The sequence below is a fragment of the Eublepharis macularius genome, chromosome 18 (genome assembly GCF_028583425.1).
Source record: "Eublepharis macularius isolate TG4126 chromosome 18, MPM_Emac_v1.0, whole genome shotgun sequence".
NCBI lineage: Eukaryota > Metazoa > Chordata > Lepidosauria > Squamata > Eublepharidae > Eublepharis > Eublepharis macularius.
In genome coordinates this window covers 13,492,505-13,507,982 of record NC_072807.1, presented here as the reverse complement: position 1 = coordinate 13,507,982, position 15,478 = coordinate 13,492,505, and the positions used below count along the sequence as shown (strand labels likewise).

General features: G+C 46.9%; 1 protein-coding gene across 1 annotated transcript in view; it reads right to left on the bottom strand.

The window, feature by feature from the left end:
* Positions 1-9,391, bottom strand: part of UACA (uveal autoantigen with coiled-coil domains and ankyrin repeats) — a 54,186-nt gene extending 44,795 nt beyond the window's left edge. The window contains exon 1 of the mRNA XM_055002395.1: positions 9,283-9,391. Within this exon, the coding sequence (XP_054858370.1) occupies positions 9,283-9,363 (81 nt within the window). The 5' untranslated portion in view covers positions 9,364-9,391. The remainder of the gene's footprint in view (positions 1-9,282) is intronic.
* Positions 9,392-15,478: the final 6,087 nt, after the last annotated feature.

Below are 15,478 nucleotides of genomic sequence, written 5' to 3'. Positions count from 1 at the left end.
TTTGATATTTGGGAAATGCTTTTTGAGCACAGCTTAGAATTCATTAGCCTTAAACCACGATTTAGCAAGAGAACATTCCAGACAGATTAAAGCATCACAGGAGGAAAAGTGACCTTGCCCTCTTATGTGTGGGAGGAAAGGAACTAACAGCAGCTAGAGAGCACTAGCTAGCCTATTGCTTCTCATTTAGCTGGAAGTGCTCTCAATTTATTGCCCCCTCTTAAAGAGCACTTAAGCTTTAGAGCCTTGGCCTTACACAGAAAGGAGTTATTAATAAGAACAGTTTATTATTCCTAGTGCTTTAAAAAAAACTCTAGCAAGGAAAAATGATTCCAAGGGAACACCCAAGAGCAATAACAGGGGAAGTTTCACACACTCCTACTCTGCTACAGGAAAAGGGAGTTGCATGTTTATGCAACTGTGTGCTCTGGCAAGCTACAATCCATGCACAAGACCCCACATGCAACCTCTACACATACCATATGCCTACACAAACAAAATTCCATCTATCTTTTTAAAATTAATTTTGTAATTGCATCCAGAATTTGCGTTAGCATGTGAACACCCTTTCTGGTTATAAAATTAACAAACAAGATAGAAACATCCATTTCATCTTGAAGCCAACAGAGCTTAGCGAGGAGACTTGGACGCACTTGTGTTTTAACCAAGCTGTAACACTTTCCTACTCAACTGACACATTACTAGCACAAACTATCTGAATTTGAAGCTTCACATCAGGGTCAAGTAAATCTGTATTTGATTTGGAGAGTCACGGTCTCAATGCAGACTCCTGGTTCGATAACCAAGGGGAGAGTGATGGATTTGTTACACAACAGTTTTAGATTTATTCTTCCGCCCTGTACAGACAAGTCTTAACTTATTTACCCATTAATAGCATTCCATTTAAAATGCACATTTTCCCCTCCTCAGATAAAGTTGCGTAACATCCCTACTAAAAGGAAAACAGTAAACAATCTAGTAAGGCATGCTTCTCAAAAAAAGAAGAGCACAGACTTCTCAGCTATTTAGAAGTGGCTTCTATAAACTGAAGCCCTGTAAACAATATAGTAACCACATCAAACAACCCAAAAGGGTGAGAAAAAAGGGGGGGCATTTAAACCCTGATCTCTTCAATGAATCAAAAGAACACCCCCCACATCCAAAAAAAAAGTCTGGTATGTGCCCTACAAGCACAGCAGGTAGGTGTCCAATACAAAAAAACCCACAAAAATTGCAAAAATCTGATTCAATGTATCACACAAATATATCACACCACCTGATGTAGACTAGAGGGTGGCAGGATGCTAACGCACAAGTAGCTAGCCTTATAATGCTGAGGATCAATTGATGCCCACTCTGAATTTGCCAAGCAGGCTTTAATTCTGTTGTCTGTCTGGAGGCCTGCCTCAGTTCTTCCAAGCAGAGGTAATGATTTAGCAAGTGGCTCCTTTATGCAGCAGGGAAGTTACCCCTGAGCCATCCGAATACTCTAGAATTTGGAACAAGCTAGGCCAGCTATGGTCATCATCACTGCTTTGAAAAGTGGGAGGGGGGTAGTTTAATTGCCCATATACTACTGCCTTTCACGCAGCCCCCGATTCCCATGGGTGTTAGTGACTAAATGAAACATTTCATTGCGAACGGGGATTACAAGAAATGTCCAGTTGTCATCAGTTATCAGCAGGGCTTTTTTTCTGGGGAAAGAGGTGGTGGAACTCAGTGGGTTGTCCTCAGAGAAAATGGTCACATGGCTTGTGGCCCCGCCTCCTGATCTCCAGACAGAGGGGAGCTGAGATTGCCCTCCGCGCCGCTTTGGCGGTACAGAGGGCAATCTAAACTCCCCTCTGTCTGGAGATCAGGGGGCAGGGCCACAAGCCATGTGACCATTTTCAGGAGGTTCCGGAACTCTGTTCCCCCGCGTTCCCCCTGAAAAGAAGCCCTAGTTATCAGTGTTGTGACTGTTGTGTCAGACTAGGATCTGGGAGACCCAGGGTTGATTCCCCGCTCTGCCATGGAAGCTGGCTGGGTGACCTTGGGCCAGTCACATACTCTCAGCCTAACCTACCTCAACGGGTTGTTGTGAGGAAAAGATGGAGGACGGGAGAATGATGCCAGCTGCTTTGGGCTGCCACTCAGGAAGATGGTGGGATAGAAATGAAGTGTGGTGGAGAGTGCCCTCAAGTCATAGTTGACTTATGGGGACCCCTGGTGGGGTTCTCATGGCAAGAGACTAACAGAGGTAGTTTGCAAAAAATGAAGTATAAAATTTAAAAAAATAATAGTAATGATCAATTTGAAAGTTTCAGACATTGCTGGTTTTAATGTGCAATTAACTCCAGCAGCTGGAGCAGTAACTCCCTGTACCACGTTCTCACTTTATTTATCTGTTTAAAAGAAGGGCCACCTTTCGGTTGAGCACCATATGGGGTCAACTGCCTCTATACTGCCCTGCGATAAATGCAAAGCAAGGAAGCCTGTTTCATTGTGCTGACATGCCCTGATTCAAACTCATATGCCCTGACTAGATGGCAGAAGCAACCACATTTGAAGATGGCTGCTGTGATCAGCACTGTTGGGGAGATAGCCGTGTTTCCAGTCAAGGTAATGTCCCTGAGAAGCCATGGCAATGCAAAGTGCAAACACACCAGAAGCAAAGCCTGCATTCATCTGAGACAGCAAGCGCTCGGCTTCTTCAACACCGAAGGAACCAGAAACACAGGAAACAAAGGACTAAACTGGTTGCAAGGGGCAAGAATAGCAACAGCTCTCGATTCTATTTTTACATTTCTCCATCAAAGAATGGTTTGATCTGTTGTGGCCATAAATTCATTTACACACAACGAGGCCTGGTTTGCTCACAGTACTGCCAACTTCCAATGCAAAGTGGCTACAGCAGCACGCTCCATCCCCTACAAGAGTAGGGCACAGGTGACAACAGGCTAACAGGTGACAACAGGCTAAGGAGGAAAAATTCACTCCAAGGACCCCTCCCTTCCACTGTGTCAAGGCAGCAGCAGATCCTGCACAGAGACATCCACTGAACTAGTTTTCTGAATAAAACGCTGCAGTTGCCAGTGGAAAACTGCTCAGAAAGGAAAGTGCCTGCCTTTGGCTAAAACGTCCTCAACGGCCCAAAAAATCCAGCTTTAAGGAGCAGACAACTATTTCAGGCTACACTCGTGGTTAAAGCTGAGTGCCGTTGCTGTTGCAGCAACTAGGAGGGCTTGCCCCAGAATGCTTCCAATTGCACAGCCCCACCTTCCACCGTCGGCACTGCCATGTGCCTTCAGCTTCCCAGTCTTCATCTCAAAGGATCAGCAGCACTGGACCTGGGTCCCCATTCTGCCACAAAGCTGAGTAGGCCAATCACCCTCTCACAGCTTGCCCTACCTGCTTTTTAAGCTATTTTTATTAACGGCTGCTCATGCTTTTTGAGTATCATTTTAGATTGCTGCTTGTGATTCTTACAGCTTTTGCAAATGAATCACATACTGTTGTGCCTATTTAATAGCGTAAGGCCTGATTTTATTATATTGTTTTTACTTCAAGCCATCTCAAGCAGGTGTCAGGAGAGATGGCACATAAAGTTTCTAAAACAACACCTTACATAGCTGTTTAGAGGATAAAACGAGGACAGGAGACCCGTGTACACTCTTCTGAGCTCCTTGAAAGAAAGGTGGAACAAAAAGACGATAAAGAGATCTCTCTGACTCTCACATTTGCTGACAGGCTCTGAACAGGAAGAAACTGAGTCTCTCTCTACACAAGACACCTAAGCATGTGTTCGGCAAGTGTAGAGAGACACAATGTTAGCCGGGAAGCATAGTTTTAAAAGACAGAGCAGGCTGAGATCACTCCTCGGAGAGTTTGATCATTTCATCTTTGCGAAGGTTGTTAATTTCAACTTTCCAGTCTAAAACTGTGTGGGATCGCAACCAGAGAGCAGCAAGGAATAGAAATGGGCTGGAGCTGCCTTCCAGAGCCAGCCTCATTTGGAATACTGCACGCAGTTTGGTCACCATTGCTCAAAAAGGACATTGCAGAGCTGGGAAAAGTACAGAAGGCAACCAAGATGATTCGGGGGTCAGAGCACCTTTCCTATGAGAACAGGCTGGAAAGTCTGGGACTTTTCAGTCTAGAATAAAAGATAGCTAAGGGGAGACATGAGAGAGGTTTATAAAACAATGCAGTAGAGAAAGTAGATAGAGCCTTTCCCCTCTTTCCGGCAATACTACAATTCAGGGGCAAACAATAAAGTTGTTGGAAAATAGGATCGAGGTGGAAGGTTCTAGTTCTTTATTTAACAAATAATTAAACTGCAGAATCCATCGCCACTGGATGTAGTGATGGCCACAACAGCACAGACAGCCACAAGAAGGTGAGAAAGATTCGTGGAGGAGAGGTCCATCAGAGAATGAATAAAAATAACCTTCGTAGACAGAGGAAGCAAGCCTGAAATCCAGTGCTAGGAGGCAGTACTGGGGGAATGCTTCGGCCTCTAAGCCCTCTGTGTTTGGCCCTCCAGGTCAACTGACTGGCTGCGAAACAGGATACTGGACATGACCACTGGTCTCGTGTAGCAGGCTCTACTCACGTCTTAATTCTGCCCGCACAGATCTCAAACTCATCCTCAGCTCTCACGAAACAGAACTCTCGCCCATTTCTATTTTGCAGTTCCTATGCACATTTTTCCGCATCCACCCTTCATCTGAGGGATCCATCCAGAGTGCTGACTCCTTGATTTATATCCTTATTCTAAAGCAAACGCTAAGTTGAAGTCATCGCTCAAGCTACTCTTGTTACGCAACAAGAGAAATTGCTTTGCTCCTCGGTTGACAGACGAATATTTCCAATCTTCCTGCCTTCCTGCCCACACCAAATGATTTGTTTATCCTACCACAATCTCCTCTTCAAAACGTACACCCTCAATTTGTTGCACAAACCCTTCCAAACATGTCCTTCCCTTATCCCTCCTTGTTTGCTTTGCCATTTCAATCAAAACAGGAGGTTTCATTTGAAGAAAAGATTGTGAAGGCAGTTGTTTATTTCTTTGCAAGTTATTTATATAGGGCAGGCTATATAAATTCAGGCAGCTATCACACAAAGGAGCTCCTGCAAATAAGAAAATATAATGGGGGGGGGGTAAAAATGCACTATAAATGACCCTCATAGGTATATAGGGTAACAGAACTTAGGGAGGGAGTGGGGGACAAACTACTTGTTGATTTTTGCCACCCCCTCAGCAAATAAATGCTACGAGATGGAGCTGCATTCTAATTGTAGCTGCTTTATAACCAAACTCCTAAAAGTCCAAGTGACAAGCCAACCAATACTTTACCTTTTATTTTTAGCCATAATGCTTATCCACTCCGTGAGCATTTTCTTAATGGCTGAGGGGAAATTCCCTGAAATTCTGCCTCACACTTAGAAATCCATACCAGCTCGTTTTTTGTAGATTTAAACTTGTGGAAATCATCTCAGGAGTGGTTTAATTAAGTGTCTGCCTAGAAATACAACATGTTAGATTACAGACCTTGTTCTTAGTCACTGATATTGTATTTTTATACTTTGATGTTATTTTGTAAACTATCGAACAAAGACAGAAAGGCAAGCTATAAAAATTTTAACACAAATATATCTTTTAAAACACAAACACAAATAAACCACTCAAGGACAAATTAACATGTTCAGAGTCAAAAATGCAGGCATAAACCACAAACACATTAACCTGCTATAGAACTTGTTGTTATTATTATTATTTTACATGAAACAATAAACATAGCAAATTCATAAATTATATGAATACATAAACCAATAAAGTAATAAATACTAAATATAAACACAAAACACATGCAACACACCATCTTAATTTCAGATTCAATTCCCAGACAACTCTTGTTTCATATAAACACAATAGCTGCCAATGCATTCATAAACAATGCTTGGCATGCTGCAAAGCTATTAATCTTATTATATTCATTGCCTCACATAACTTTATCAAGCATCCTTTCTTTCTAGGCAGGTATTTCCAATCGCTGGCAAATACAATACTGGGTGTTGTTAGAAGACTAAGCACTAACTCACCCCCAAATGCTTGAACTGATGCCATAAAAGGTAGTAACAAGTTTTTGGTCTTCCATACGGCCATTATTGTTTTTTGAACCATTTTCTAGAAAACATGAGGTCAATGACTCCACCTCATATGTTAAAAACCTGCCTTTTTCATTAAATAAAACCATCATAACCCTCATCACCAATCACATCAGATTTATTTTCAACAGACTCAAAGGAGGCGGGGAGATGCCACTGACTGATCAACTTAAAAAAGTTGTCCAAGTTGTAGATTTATTGAGAAAAATCCTTTAATATAAACACACCCACATGCTCACTTACATAATTCCAACACTTCTAAGTTCATGCCCGAAGTCTTTCTGCCATTTTTGTATCTAGTACATACATGGCCCAGATCTCACATCAATTAATATTTTTAAGGGAAACGGCTCACTTATTATTTATTTAAAACATCCAAACCTCCACAAACTTTCTCCCTGTGCACGTATAAGGTCAAAAAGCCTTTTGGCTATAAACTGCTGAACAGTCACATTTTCTTTCCATTTATATTTACCTCTTCATAAGGAATGACAATATTAAGACCTACCTATCATGGCTCAATTTGTCTCAATGCTTGTATTCCTTGATTTTTTTAAATCAAGGTCAGACAGCACAAATAAAGCAACTTCCAGGGTATATCTGCTGATCCATAACACATTTTGGAATCAAAAGAATGCACAATATTTGAGAAAGAACTGATTGCGCTTCAAATATAATTACAGAGCCAAGGAATAATATATATCATGGACACATCAAAATCTTGCATCGCCCCTCCTGATGCACTTAATTAGTTAAGGAAGCACTAAAATCACACCACATGTTGCTTTTGTTTCTCTGCACTTACTAAGACACAACATAAACTTTATCTCAAGTTACATTTTTGGTTTAATGCACACCTTGATAGGTTTTGCACAGTATCCCATTCTCATTTTTATGAGAGTTTTGTGCTGCTCCATTTTGCTACTACCATGCTGGGTGACAAAGGGAAAAGATGAATGAATGTGACAAGGAGCAAAAGCACATCTAAGGCTGCAGCCACAAGAGGCATCTCCAATTTTTTTTGTCTTTCACATGCCAAAAGGCCAGTCCAGTGCCAGAGCTCCCAACACCTCCAGACATGAAGTAACCTGTAAGCTATACAACCAGAGTGAGTTGTTCTCATACAGTCAGCATCTCTCCATTCCACAGACGGGGGCATTTTACCTTTTCTGCTTCTCTTCCCCTGTGGCCTTACATCTAGCCTAAAGAAAAGTCTGAGAATGAGGGGAAAGAGCTTGCGACCCCTTTGCGATGCGTAGCTTGGCACTAACAAAAAAGTACTCCTTGATTTGGATTCTTTTGAAGAATCAGCAAAGCCTCCTGCAGTTCCTCTGTTACTTATCTGAAGAGCATCAGGCCAGCTGCAAGGACAGCAGGTGCCTGAAAGACAAGCACCAGTGGTGCTACTACCTCCCACTCGCCGCACTGGTAGGCCGGGGGGGGGGGGTTGTTCTCATTTAGCACAGGTGATGCTGGTCGAGCCTAACTAGTCAGTGCCCCCCCTCATCTTTCCACAACCAGAAATTCTCCATTCCACATAATTACTTTTCTCCCCCAGTGCTTCCTGCATTTCAAGATCCATCCCTCAAAGACTCGCTTGGAGCAACCCAGAGTCTGCCCCACTTCTGTTTCAAGCAAGTGGGACTTAACTTTAAGCCCCCCCCCCCACGTCTCCATCCAGGCCAACCCATATGACACAAAACCTGCACCTCAGAAATAAACAAGAGCAAATTCTTTCCTTTCTTTCAAACTCCTTTGATCCAGTGATCTCAAGCAGCGAATAAGGAGTCTTTATTTCTTTAAGGGAAAATATGGTGGAGAGACACTTGGCCACACACATTGGAGTTTCTCTACACAAGATCAAAAATCGTCCAGTAGCACCTTTAAGACTAACCAATTTTATTGTAGCATAAGCTTTCGAGAATCAAGTTCTCTTCGTCAGATGCCTGATACAGAGACTGACGAAGAGAACTTGATTCTCGAAAGCTTATGCTACAATAAAATTGGTTAGTCTTAAAGGTGCTACTGGACTCTTTTTGATTTTGCTACCACAGACTAACACGGCTAACTCCTCTGCATCTCTACACAAGATATCTCACATGGGGACACTCAAGTGAAAGGTCTCACACTTGTTCTCCCATTGTGGATACACATGCACTGCTAGGGAGTCCACCTGAATATAAATCCTGAGGAGTTAGCCGTGTTAGTCTGTAGTAGCAAAATCAAAAAGAGTCCAGTAGCACCTTTAAGACTAACCAATTTTATTATAGCATAAGCTTTCGAGAATCAAGTTCTCTTCATCAGATGCCTGTAAGATATCTTGTGTAGAGAGACTCAGACAGCAGCCCTGGTTGCAAGCAAAGGGTGGGCGTATGGATGAGACAGAAAGGCAAGAGCTGGGCGTATCCCACAGTGTGTGTGGTGGCAAGAGGTGGGGAAGAAGTGATAAACACATGTGAAAACGGGTGCATATGGGGTGCCTGAGTATATGCTTGGGAGTCTCTCTTCACAAGACGTCTTACATGTAGGATCAAGTGAACGATCTTACACTTGTGGATGCACTTGCCCCACTAGGGAGACACAGAGTACTTGAATATAAGACCACACACAGAAAGTAACTCACTTCAGCATCACGTGTAGGATATCTTGCATAGAGAGACCCACTGTACTCCTTGAGTGTCTATCCACCAACAGAGAAGGGGAATATATTATTGTTTAGTACAGTGAAGGTAATTTAATTAAAATACGGGGAATCCATACCCCGACCTGGATAGTCCAGGTGAGCCATCAGATCTCCGAAGTTAAGCAGGGTCAACCTTGATTAGTAACTGGGCGGGAGACCTCCAAGCAAGGCCAGGGATGCCGAGGCAGGCAACGGCAAACCTCCTCTGTGAGTCTCTCCCCATGGAAAGAACGGCCGGGCGGGCGCTTCGCTTCAAAGCCACAGGGCTGCGAGGCGAGGGACGCTGCCCGCCTTCCAAGCGCCGCCGGCCACGAGACCGACACAAGCCGAAGGGAGCGGGGCCGGTGAGAGGCCGCCTCAGGCCCCGTCGCTCCCGAAGCCGCCGGCCGGCCGCGCCCCCCTCCATCGCCTCAGGCACTGCCGGACCCCGCGCCCCCTGCCCCGCTCACCCCGCCGAGGCCGCTTCCGACGCTCCCGCCTCCGCCCAGCGCCGCTTCCGGCCTCCTTAGGCGGGACTTGAGGCTCTTCATGCCGCCGCAGCCGCGGCGCGACTCGACTCCGGCCGCCCGCTCCGCCGCCCAGCCGCCTGCCCCGGCCGCCTCGCCCCTCAGCGCGGGGGCCCAATCGGGGTACGGCGGGGCTGCCGCCGCAGCCAATCACAACCGAGTTCTGATCCTCGAGGCGGGACTTCCTCCGCCTGCTTGTTTGGGACGGGCGGCCGCGCCCCCCTCGCCGGCACGTGGGAAGGCGCCACGCCCCCCCCGGGTGCTCGGCGCTGCGCGGAACTAAAGTGCCCTCCTCTCGCGCCACGTGGCTTTCGGGGGGCAGCGCCGCCTCCGGCCCGCCATCCTCGTTCGGGGCAGCGTCGGCTAGGCGACCCCGAAGCGCCGGGCCTTTGCCCGAGCCGAGCCCACTGCCGGCCTCTAAAGGTCTGGTAGATTCTCACGTGGTGCGCAAAGGGTTGCCAGCTCCCGGTTGGGAAATTCCTGGAGTTTTGGAGGGTGAAGCCTGCGTAAGGGAGAGATCTCAGAGGGGTAAAATGCCATAGAGTCCACCCTCCCATATAATTTAATTTTAAAAAAATTATTAGTCCATTATTGGCATTAAAATATATAGAGTGAAGCATTCGGGTTACAAATAAATAGATCCCCCAATATAGCCTTTTCCTCCAGGGGAACTGATATGTGTCATCTGAAAAAAAGTCCTAATTACGGGAGATCTGGCCCCACCTGGAGGTTGACAACTCTAGGTGCGTGAGAGCCTGTGTAGACACGTGTTGTCAGGGGACAAGAGAGACTGGCTTGGTAAGAGAGCTCATCACAGTTCCATAGAGCCCACCCTCCAAAGCAGCAGTTTCCTCTGGGGAACGGATCTGTGTAGTCTGGAGGTCTGTTGTGATTCCAGGAGCTCTCTAGACCCCACCGGGAGATTGGCAACTTTGCACAAGCAGCTTGGGCTCCTCACAAACAAAAAACCCAGAATGGCTTCGTGGGAGGGGGCGCAGCGCCTTGAAAGCTGGGGCCTTTGAAGAGCAGGTGTGGAAGCTAAGGAGGGTGGCTGCCCTCCTTGGAAGAATTAGCTTGGGGCAGGGCCTTGCCCAAGGGGCAGGATTCAGCCTGTGGAGGGGCCCAGGCTCAAACTCTGCCCGCTCCACTTGAAAGATGCCCCCAAAAGGATCTCTGACTGAATTGAGGTAGGCCAAGGACTTTGCAAAAGGCAGTTCTATCTCCTCGAAGTGAATACTGGGCTGGAACGCTCTGGTCTGATGCAGCGGGGAGGAGGAGGTGTTGTGGAATGAGAAGATCTGCTTGGCATCAAATACATAAAAACAAAAAAGACCACGATGTTGCAGAGCTTCTCCGGCCTTTGGGTTCTGGGCATTCAAGGCTGCATTCAATCTCGTTCTTTTTATTGTGCAGATTGGCAGACTATTGGCAAATGGACCCAGCCCTGCCAGCAGCCTCTGTAACTAATGCAAATATAGAATTAAGTTATTTATTCCCTTGTAGTCCACCTTTCTCACTGGGACTCCAGAGGAATCACACGATTAGGGGCTTACAGAAAAACAGCATAATACACACAGTACATGACAACTGGATTGCAAAATTAAGAGCGATGTAAAAACAACAGCAGTACAATATATGATGCGATAAAACAGGAACACGCCGTTGGAGAACTACTCAATAAAACAATGTCATGTGTAAATCAATGCACTGGAAATGGTGTGAAAAATTACAGACGTAAGAAGTCAATGTGCTCAGAAGGGTGTAACTGCTTAGGGTGGCGCTGTAAAACTACAGCCCTGTCCCCTTTGCAAAAATGCTGTTCCATTTTGCACATCCCCTGGAAGAACAGAATTATGGGGACCTTCCTGGTCTCCTCAGGCAGGCCATTCAACTGGGTGGGAGCCACAATAAAAAAAGGAAAATCAATAGGCAGCTGATAATCTTACCCCTTTGCCCGAAGGCACCATCAGGCAGCTTTGCTCCCGTGAAGGAAGTGGAGGATACTAGGAGCAGCATTCCTGCTGGAATATGTCCCAGGCCATGAAGGGCTTTGAAGGTAATAACCAGCGTCTTGAATTGGACCCCATGAGTTAATCTGTAACCAATGGAGTAACTGCAGAATGGGTGTACTTTGCTCACTGCCCCAGCTTCGGATAGTTAAGGAGCTGCAGCATTCTGAACCAGCTGAAGTTTCCAGGTTACCTTCTAGGACACTTGCAAGTAATATACAGTACAGAATAGCCTTGACTGTGAACTGAACAGCTCAGGTGATGTGCCTGATCTCATCAGATCTCAGAAGCTAAGCAGGGTTGGCCTTGGTTAGCAGTTGGATGGGAGACCTCCAGCAAAGACCAGGGTTTGCAGAGGCAGGCAATGGCAAACCACCTCTGTTGTCTCTTGTCATGAAAACCCCACCAGGGGTCGCCATAAGTCAACTATGACTTGAGGACAGGATTTCATTTTAGACCTGGAGAGAGCCTGGTCTCATCAGATCTCCAAAGCTAAGGATCATCTTTGGTTAGTAATCGGATGGCAGCCCTCCAAGGAAGACCAGGGTTGCAGAAGCAGGCAGTGGTAAACCACCTTTGTTCGTCTCTTGCCATGAAGACTCCACTAGGAGTTGCCATAAGTCAACTATGACTTGAGAGCACTCTCCACTCCACCACCTAAGTAGGGCAGTGTTAGGCCTGGTTAGTAGTTGGATGGGAAACCGGTATGCAGAGGCAGGCAATGACAAACCACTGCTGTTACTCTCTTGCCAGGAAAACCCCACCAGGAGTTGCCACAAGCCAACTATGACTTGAGGGCATTTTCCACCACAACCAATATAGCCTTGAGGTTACCGTGGCATAGATCTACAGTGCCAGATCAGATGGATTAAAATGAGCCATCCTCCATATAAACTCAGAAGAGTTAGGCAGTATCAGAGGCAGGGCTCATTTCGAGGGGGAACGCACAGGAACGCAGTTCCGGTAGTTCCCCATAGAAGTCACATGTCAGGTGGCCCCGCCCACCTTACTCTTGGCCATTTTGGGCCCGTTTCAGCCTGGATTGGGGCCGAAACGGCCCGTATCGGGCCTCTGACGGGTGGTGGATCACTCTCTCGCTCAGCAGTAGCCCAGTCCTGACCATTTTGGGCCCCTTTTCGGCCCTGAATGGCCAGGATTGGGTCCAAAACAGCCAGGATAGGTGATGTCAGGGGGAGTGGCAAATGCAAATCAGTCATGCTAATGATACACTTCCGGTGATATCAAGGGGTGTGGCATATGCTAATGAGTTCCTCCAGCTCTTTTTCTACAAAATGACCCCTGATCAGAGGGGATTGAACCCCATTCACAGCACAGCGCCCAGCGTCTGCAATACAAGCAGCAGTGGCCAGCATGCATCTGGCTGCTCTTACTTTGCGGCCCGGACCCTGCACCACTGCATGCTGCTTAACATCCATCTCACATACATGCGCTAACACAGAGTACTCTTCCTGCGCCTGTTAGTGCCCACTGCAAAAGCACAGGAACCTTGCCAGAACAAAAGTGTTGGCAATCCCTTTCCTCCAATTTGCTGCTCGCATGTTTGAAGCTGTTCAGTAAATGTGGGTGTCTGTCTGATTGGATTTGATAGACAGGGTTCTCACACACACACACACACACACTCACTCACTCACTCACTCTGCACAGAGAGGGGCATCTAGTGCTTGTGCGTACAAGCTCTTGCAAGGGGTACTATCACGCATAGTATCAAATAAGCCAGCTTTTGGCAGGGGGGAGTAGGCAGACAAAGTGCAAGAGTTATGGCGATTGTGAGTGTCAGGAACACAGCAAAGGAGTGTTGGCCCAAAAGATTGGTATATCCAGGGCTTTTTTTCTGGGAAAAGAGGTGGTGGAACTCAGTGGGCTGCCAGCACAGGAAGCAACTCCTGGTGGGAGGTGGTACCCCTGGTACCACATGCGCACGCGTAAAGTGCACGCACGCTCCCAGGAACGCACAATGATGTCACTTTGTGTCAGCTGTAACAAAAGGGGCGTTAAAGTTTAAATCGCCCTCAGCAAAAAAGGTCACATGGCTAGTGGCCCCGCCCCCTGATCTCCAGGCAGAGGGGAATTGAGATCACCCTCTGCACCGCTCAGCGGTGGGCAATCTCAACTCACCTCTGTTTGGAGATCAGGGGGCGGGGCCACCAGCCATGTGACCATTTTCAAGAGGTGCCGGAACTCCGTCCCACTGCGTTCCTGCTGAAAAAAAGCCCTGGGTATAGGAGGCAGCCACTCAGCAAGGGAGGCCCACGCCAGTGGCTGTGTCTGGAGCGCCTTCCTGGGCTGACTGCTAGCTCACTCCCCCAGTGCTGGAACTGAGAATCCTGGGCATGTCCCAACCACATCTTCCCACCGTGCAATGCCTTTCTTGAACGACTTCCCTGCCCCAGTCCATATGGCTCGTGGGACCATCCCAGCTGCCTCTCGTTCCTGTGTACTGTTGGGTGCATGGTTGGGAGACTGCCCCTTAGTGGCCAAGGTGTGGGCTGTATTCTCTTTTGCAGCTCTTGCTGGGCGGAAGAGGGTGCTTTGCCTTCCTGCTTTGCATTCCCCGAACGTTTGGCTCAAGGTGTTCACCCCCAGCAAGCTGTTGTGGAGCTGAAAGGGAAAGTTTTGGGGCTGTGCTGCTGTGTGTTTTCTGGTGGCACGATCGGTGTCTGCCTCCCCTTTCCCTGGAAAAGAGCTACTCCTGGTGAACCCACATCAAGACCCAAACTCCAGCGTGGAAGTGCTTTTGGACATCCTACCTTTGTCCAGCCCACCAGGCAAGATCTTGCTCCCAAGCTGTGCACAAATGCTTGCTCTGCTCCCACCTGCAGAGGTGAGGAAGGTAGTGACAGGGCATTTTCAGTGGTGGCCCCTTGCCTTTAGAATGCCCTCCCTACTCTCCTGTAGGAACCAAGCCAAAACATTTATTTTTAGCCAGGCTGCCAGTTTCCATCTTTTCCAGTGGTTCTTACAGTCTGCTTCTGACCTGGTTCCTGTGTTATGAATGGCAGTTTCGGTTTTGTTGTATTGCTTGAGTTGTGAGTCGCTTCAAACTTTCTACATAAATTACAAAATAATCAGGGTTTCACTTGTTCCTAACTGAGCCTTGCTCACAGTGACATAGGGCTGCCAGCCTCCAGGTGGTGGCTGGAGATCTCCAGGAATTACAACTGATCTCCAGGTGACAGAGATCAGTTCCCCTGGAGAAAATGGCTGCTGTGAAGGGTGGACTCTATGGCATTCTGAGGCCCCTTCCCTCCCCAAACCTCGCCCTCTCCAGGCTCCACCCCCCAAATCTCCAGGAATTTCCCAACCTGGACCTGGCAACCCTACAGTGACAGGTGACAGACGCTGTGTTCCCTCCTCTCTCTGAGGTATCTACATTTGGCCAATGTCAGGAGCCACGGCTGCCTCAGCTTTCATGCCACAGGAGCTTTCAAGCGTGTCTGGTGACACATGGTGGGTCAGATGACCCCTGATGAAGTTATGTAAACGAAACAAGTTTAAAATAGCCGGCCCCTTGGGTCCATGAAGGTATTTTTTCCTGCATGATTTGGGTCCACCTGTAAAGAGAAAACAGCAAGACAGAATTATATCGCCACATACTTACCTGTTGGATTTGCACATTCCTTTCGGGAGCACCTCCTTTCCACGCATCTAGAAGAGAACAGAGAGAAGCATGACTCTGATATGTGCAGTTGGACTTATGTCCTTTTGACTTTCATGAACTTTCTGCCCATTGCTTCCATTTTGTAACATATATTTTTGTACATGGACATTTATTCTGCTGTAGACTATTTATTGTTACATGTGGGTATTTTCTGGAATATAATGAATGTATTTATTGGATAAGATTGTATTGCCAATCTAGCATACCACCTGAACATTTTGCACTTTATTCTCTATTTATAAATATTTGTTCAGTACTCTTTGCTTATAATCTTTCCCCCGAACTGTGGATTTCCAGTCTTGGCATGACACCATAATTCGTGGCTGGCTTGGGGTTAGGGCTGCTGTGGACCCCAATGTCATTGCTGTAGTTCTGTGCTCTGGCATGGGATCTTCAATTTATTCTTCTCTGCTGAGCAAAAACAGGATACATACTGAGGGGTGTGTGTGTG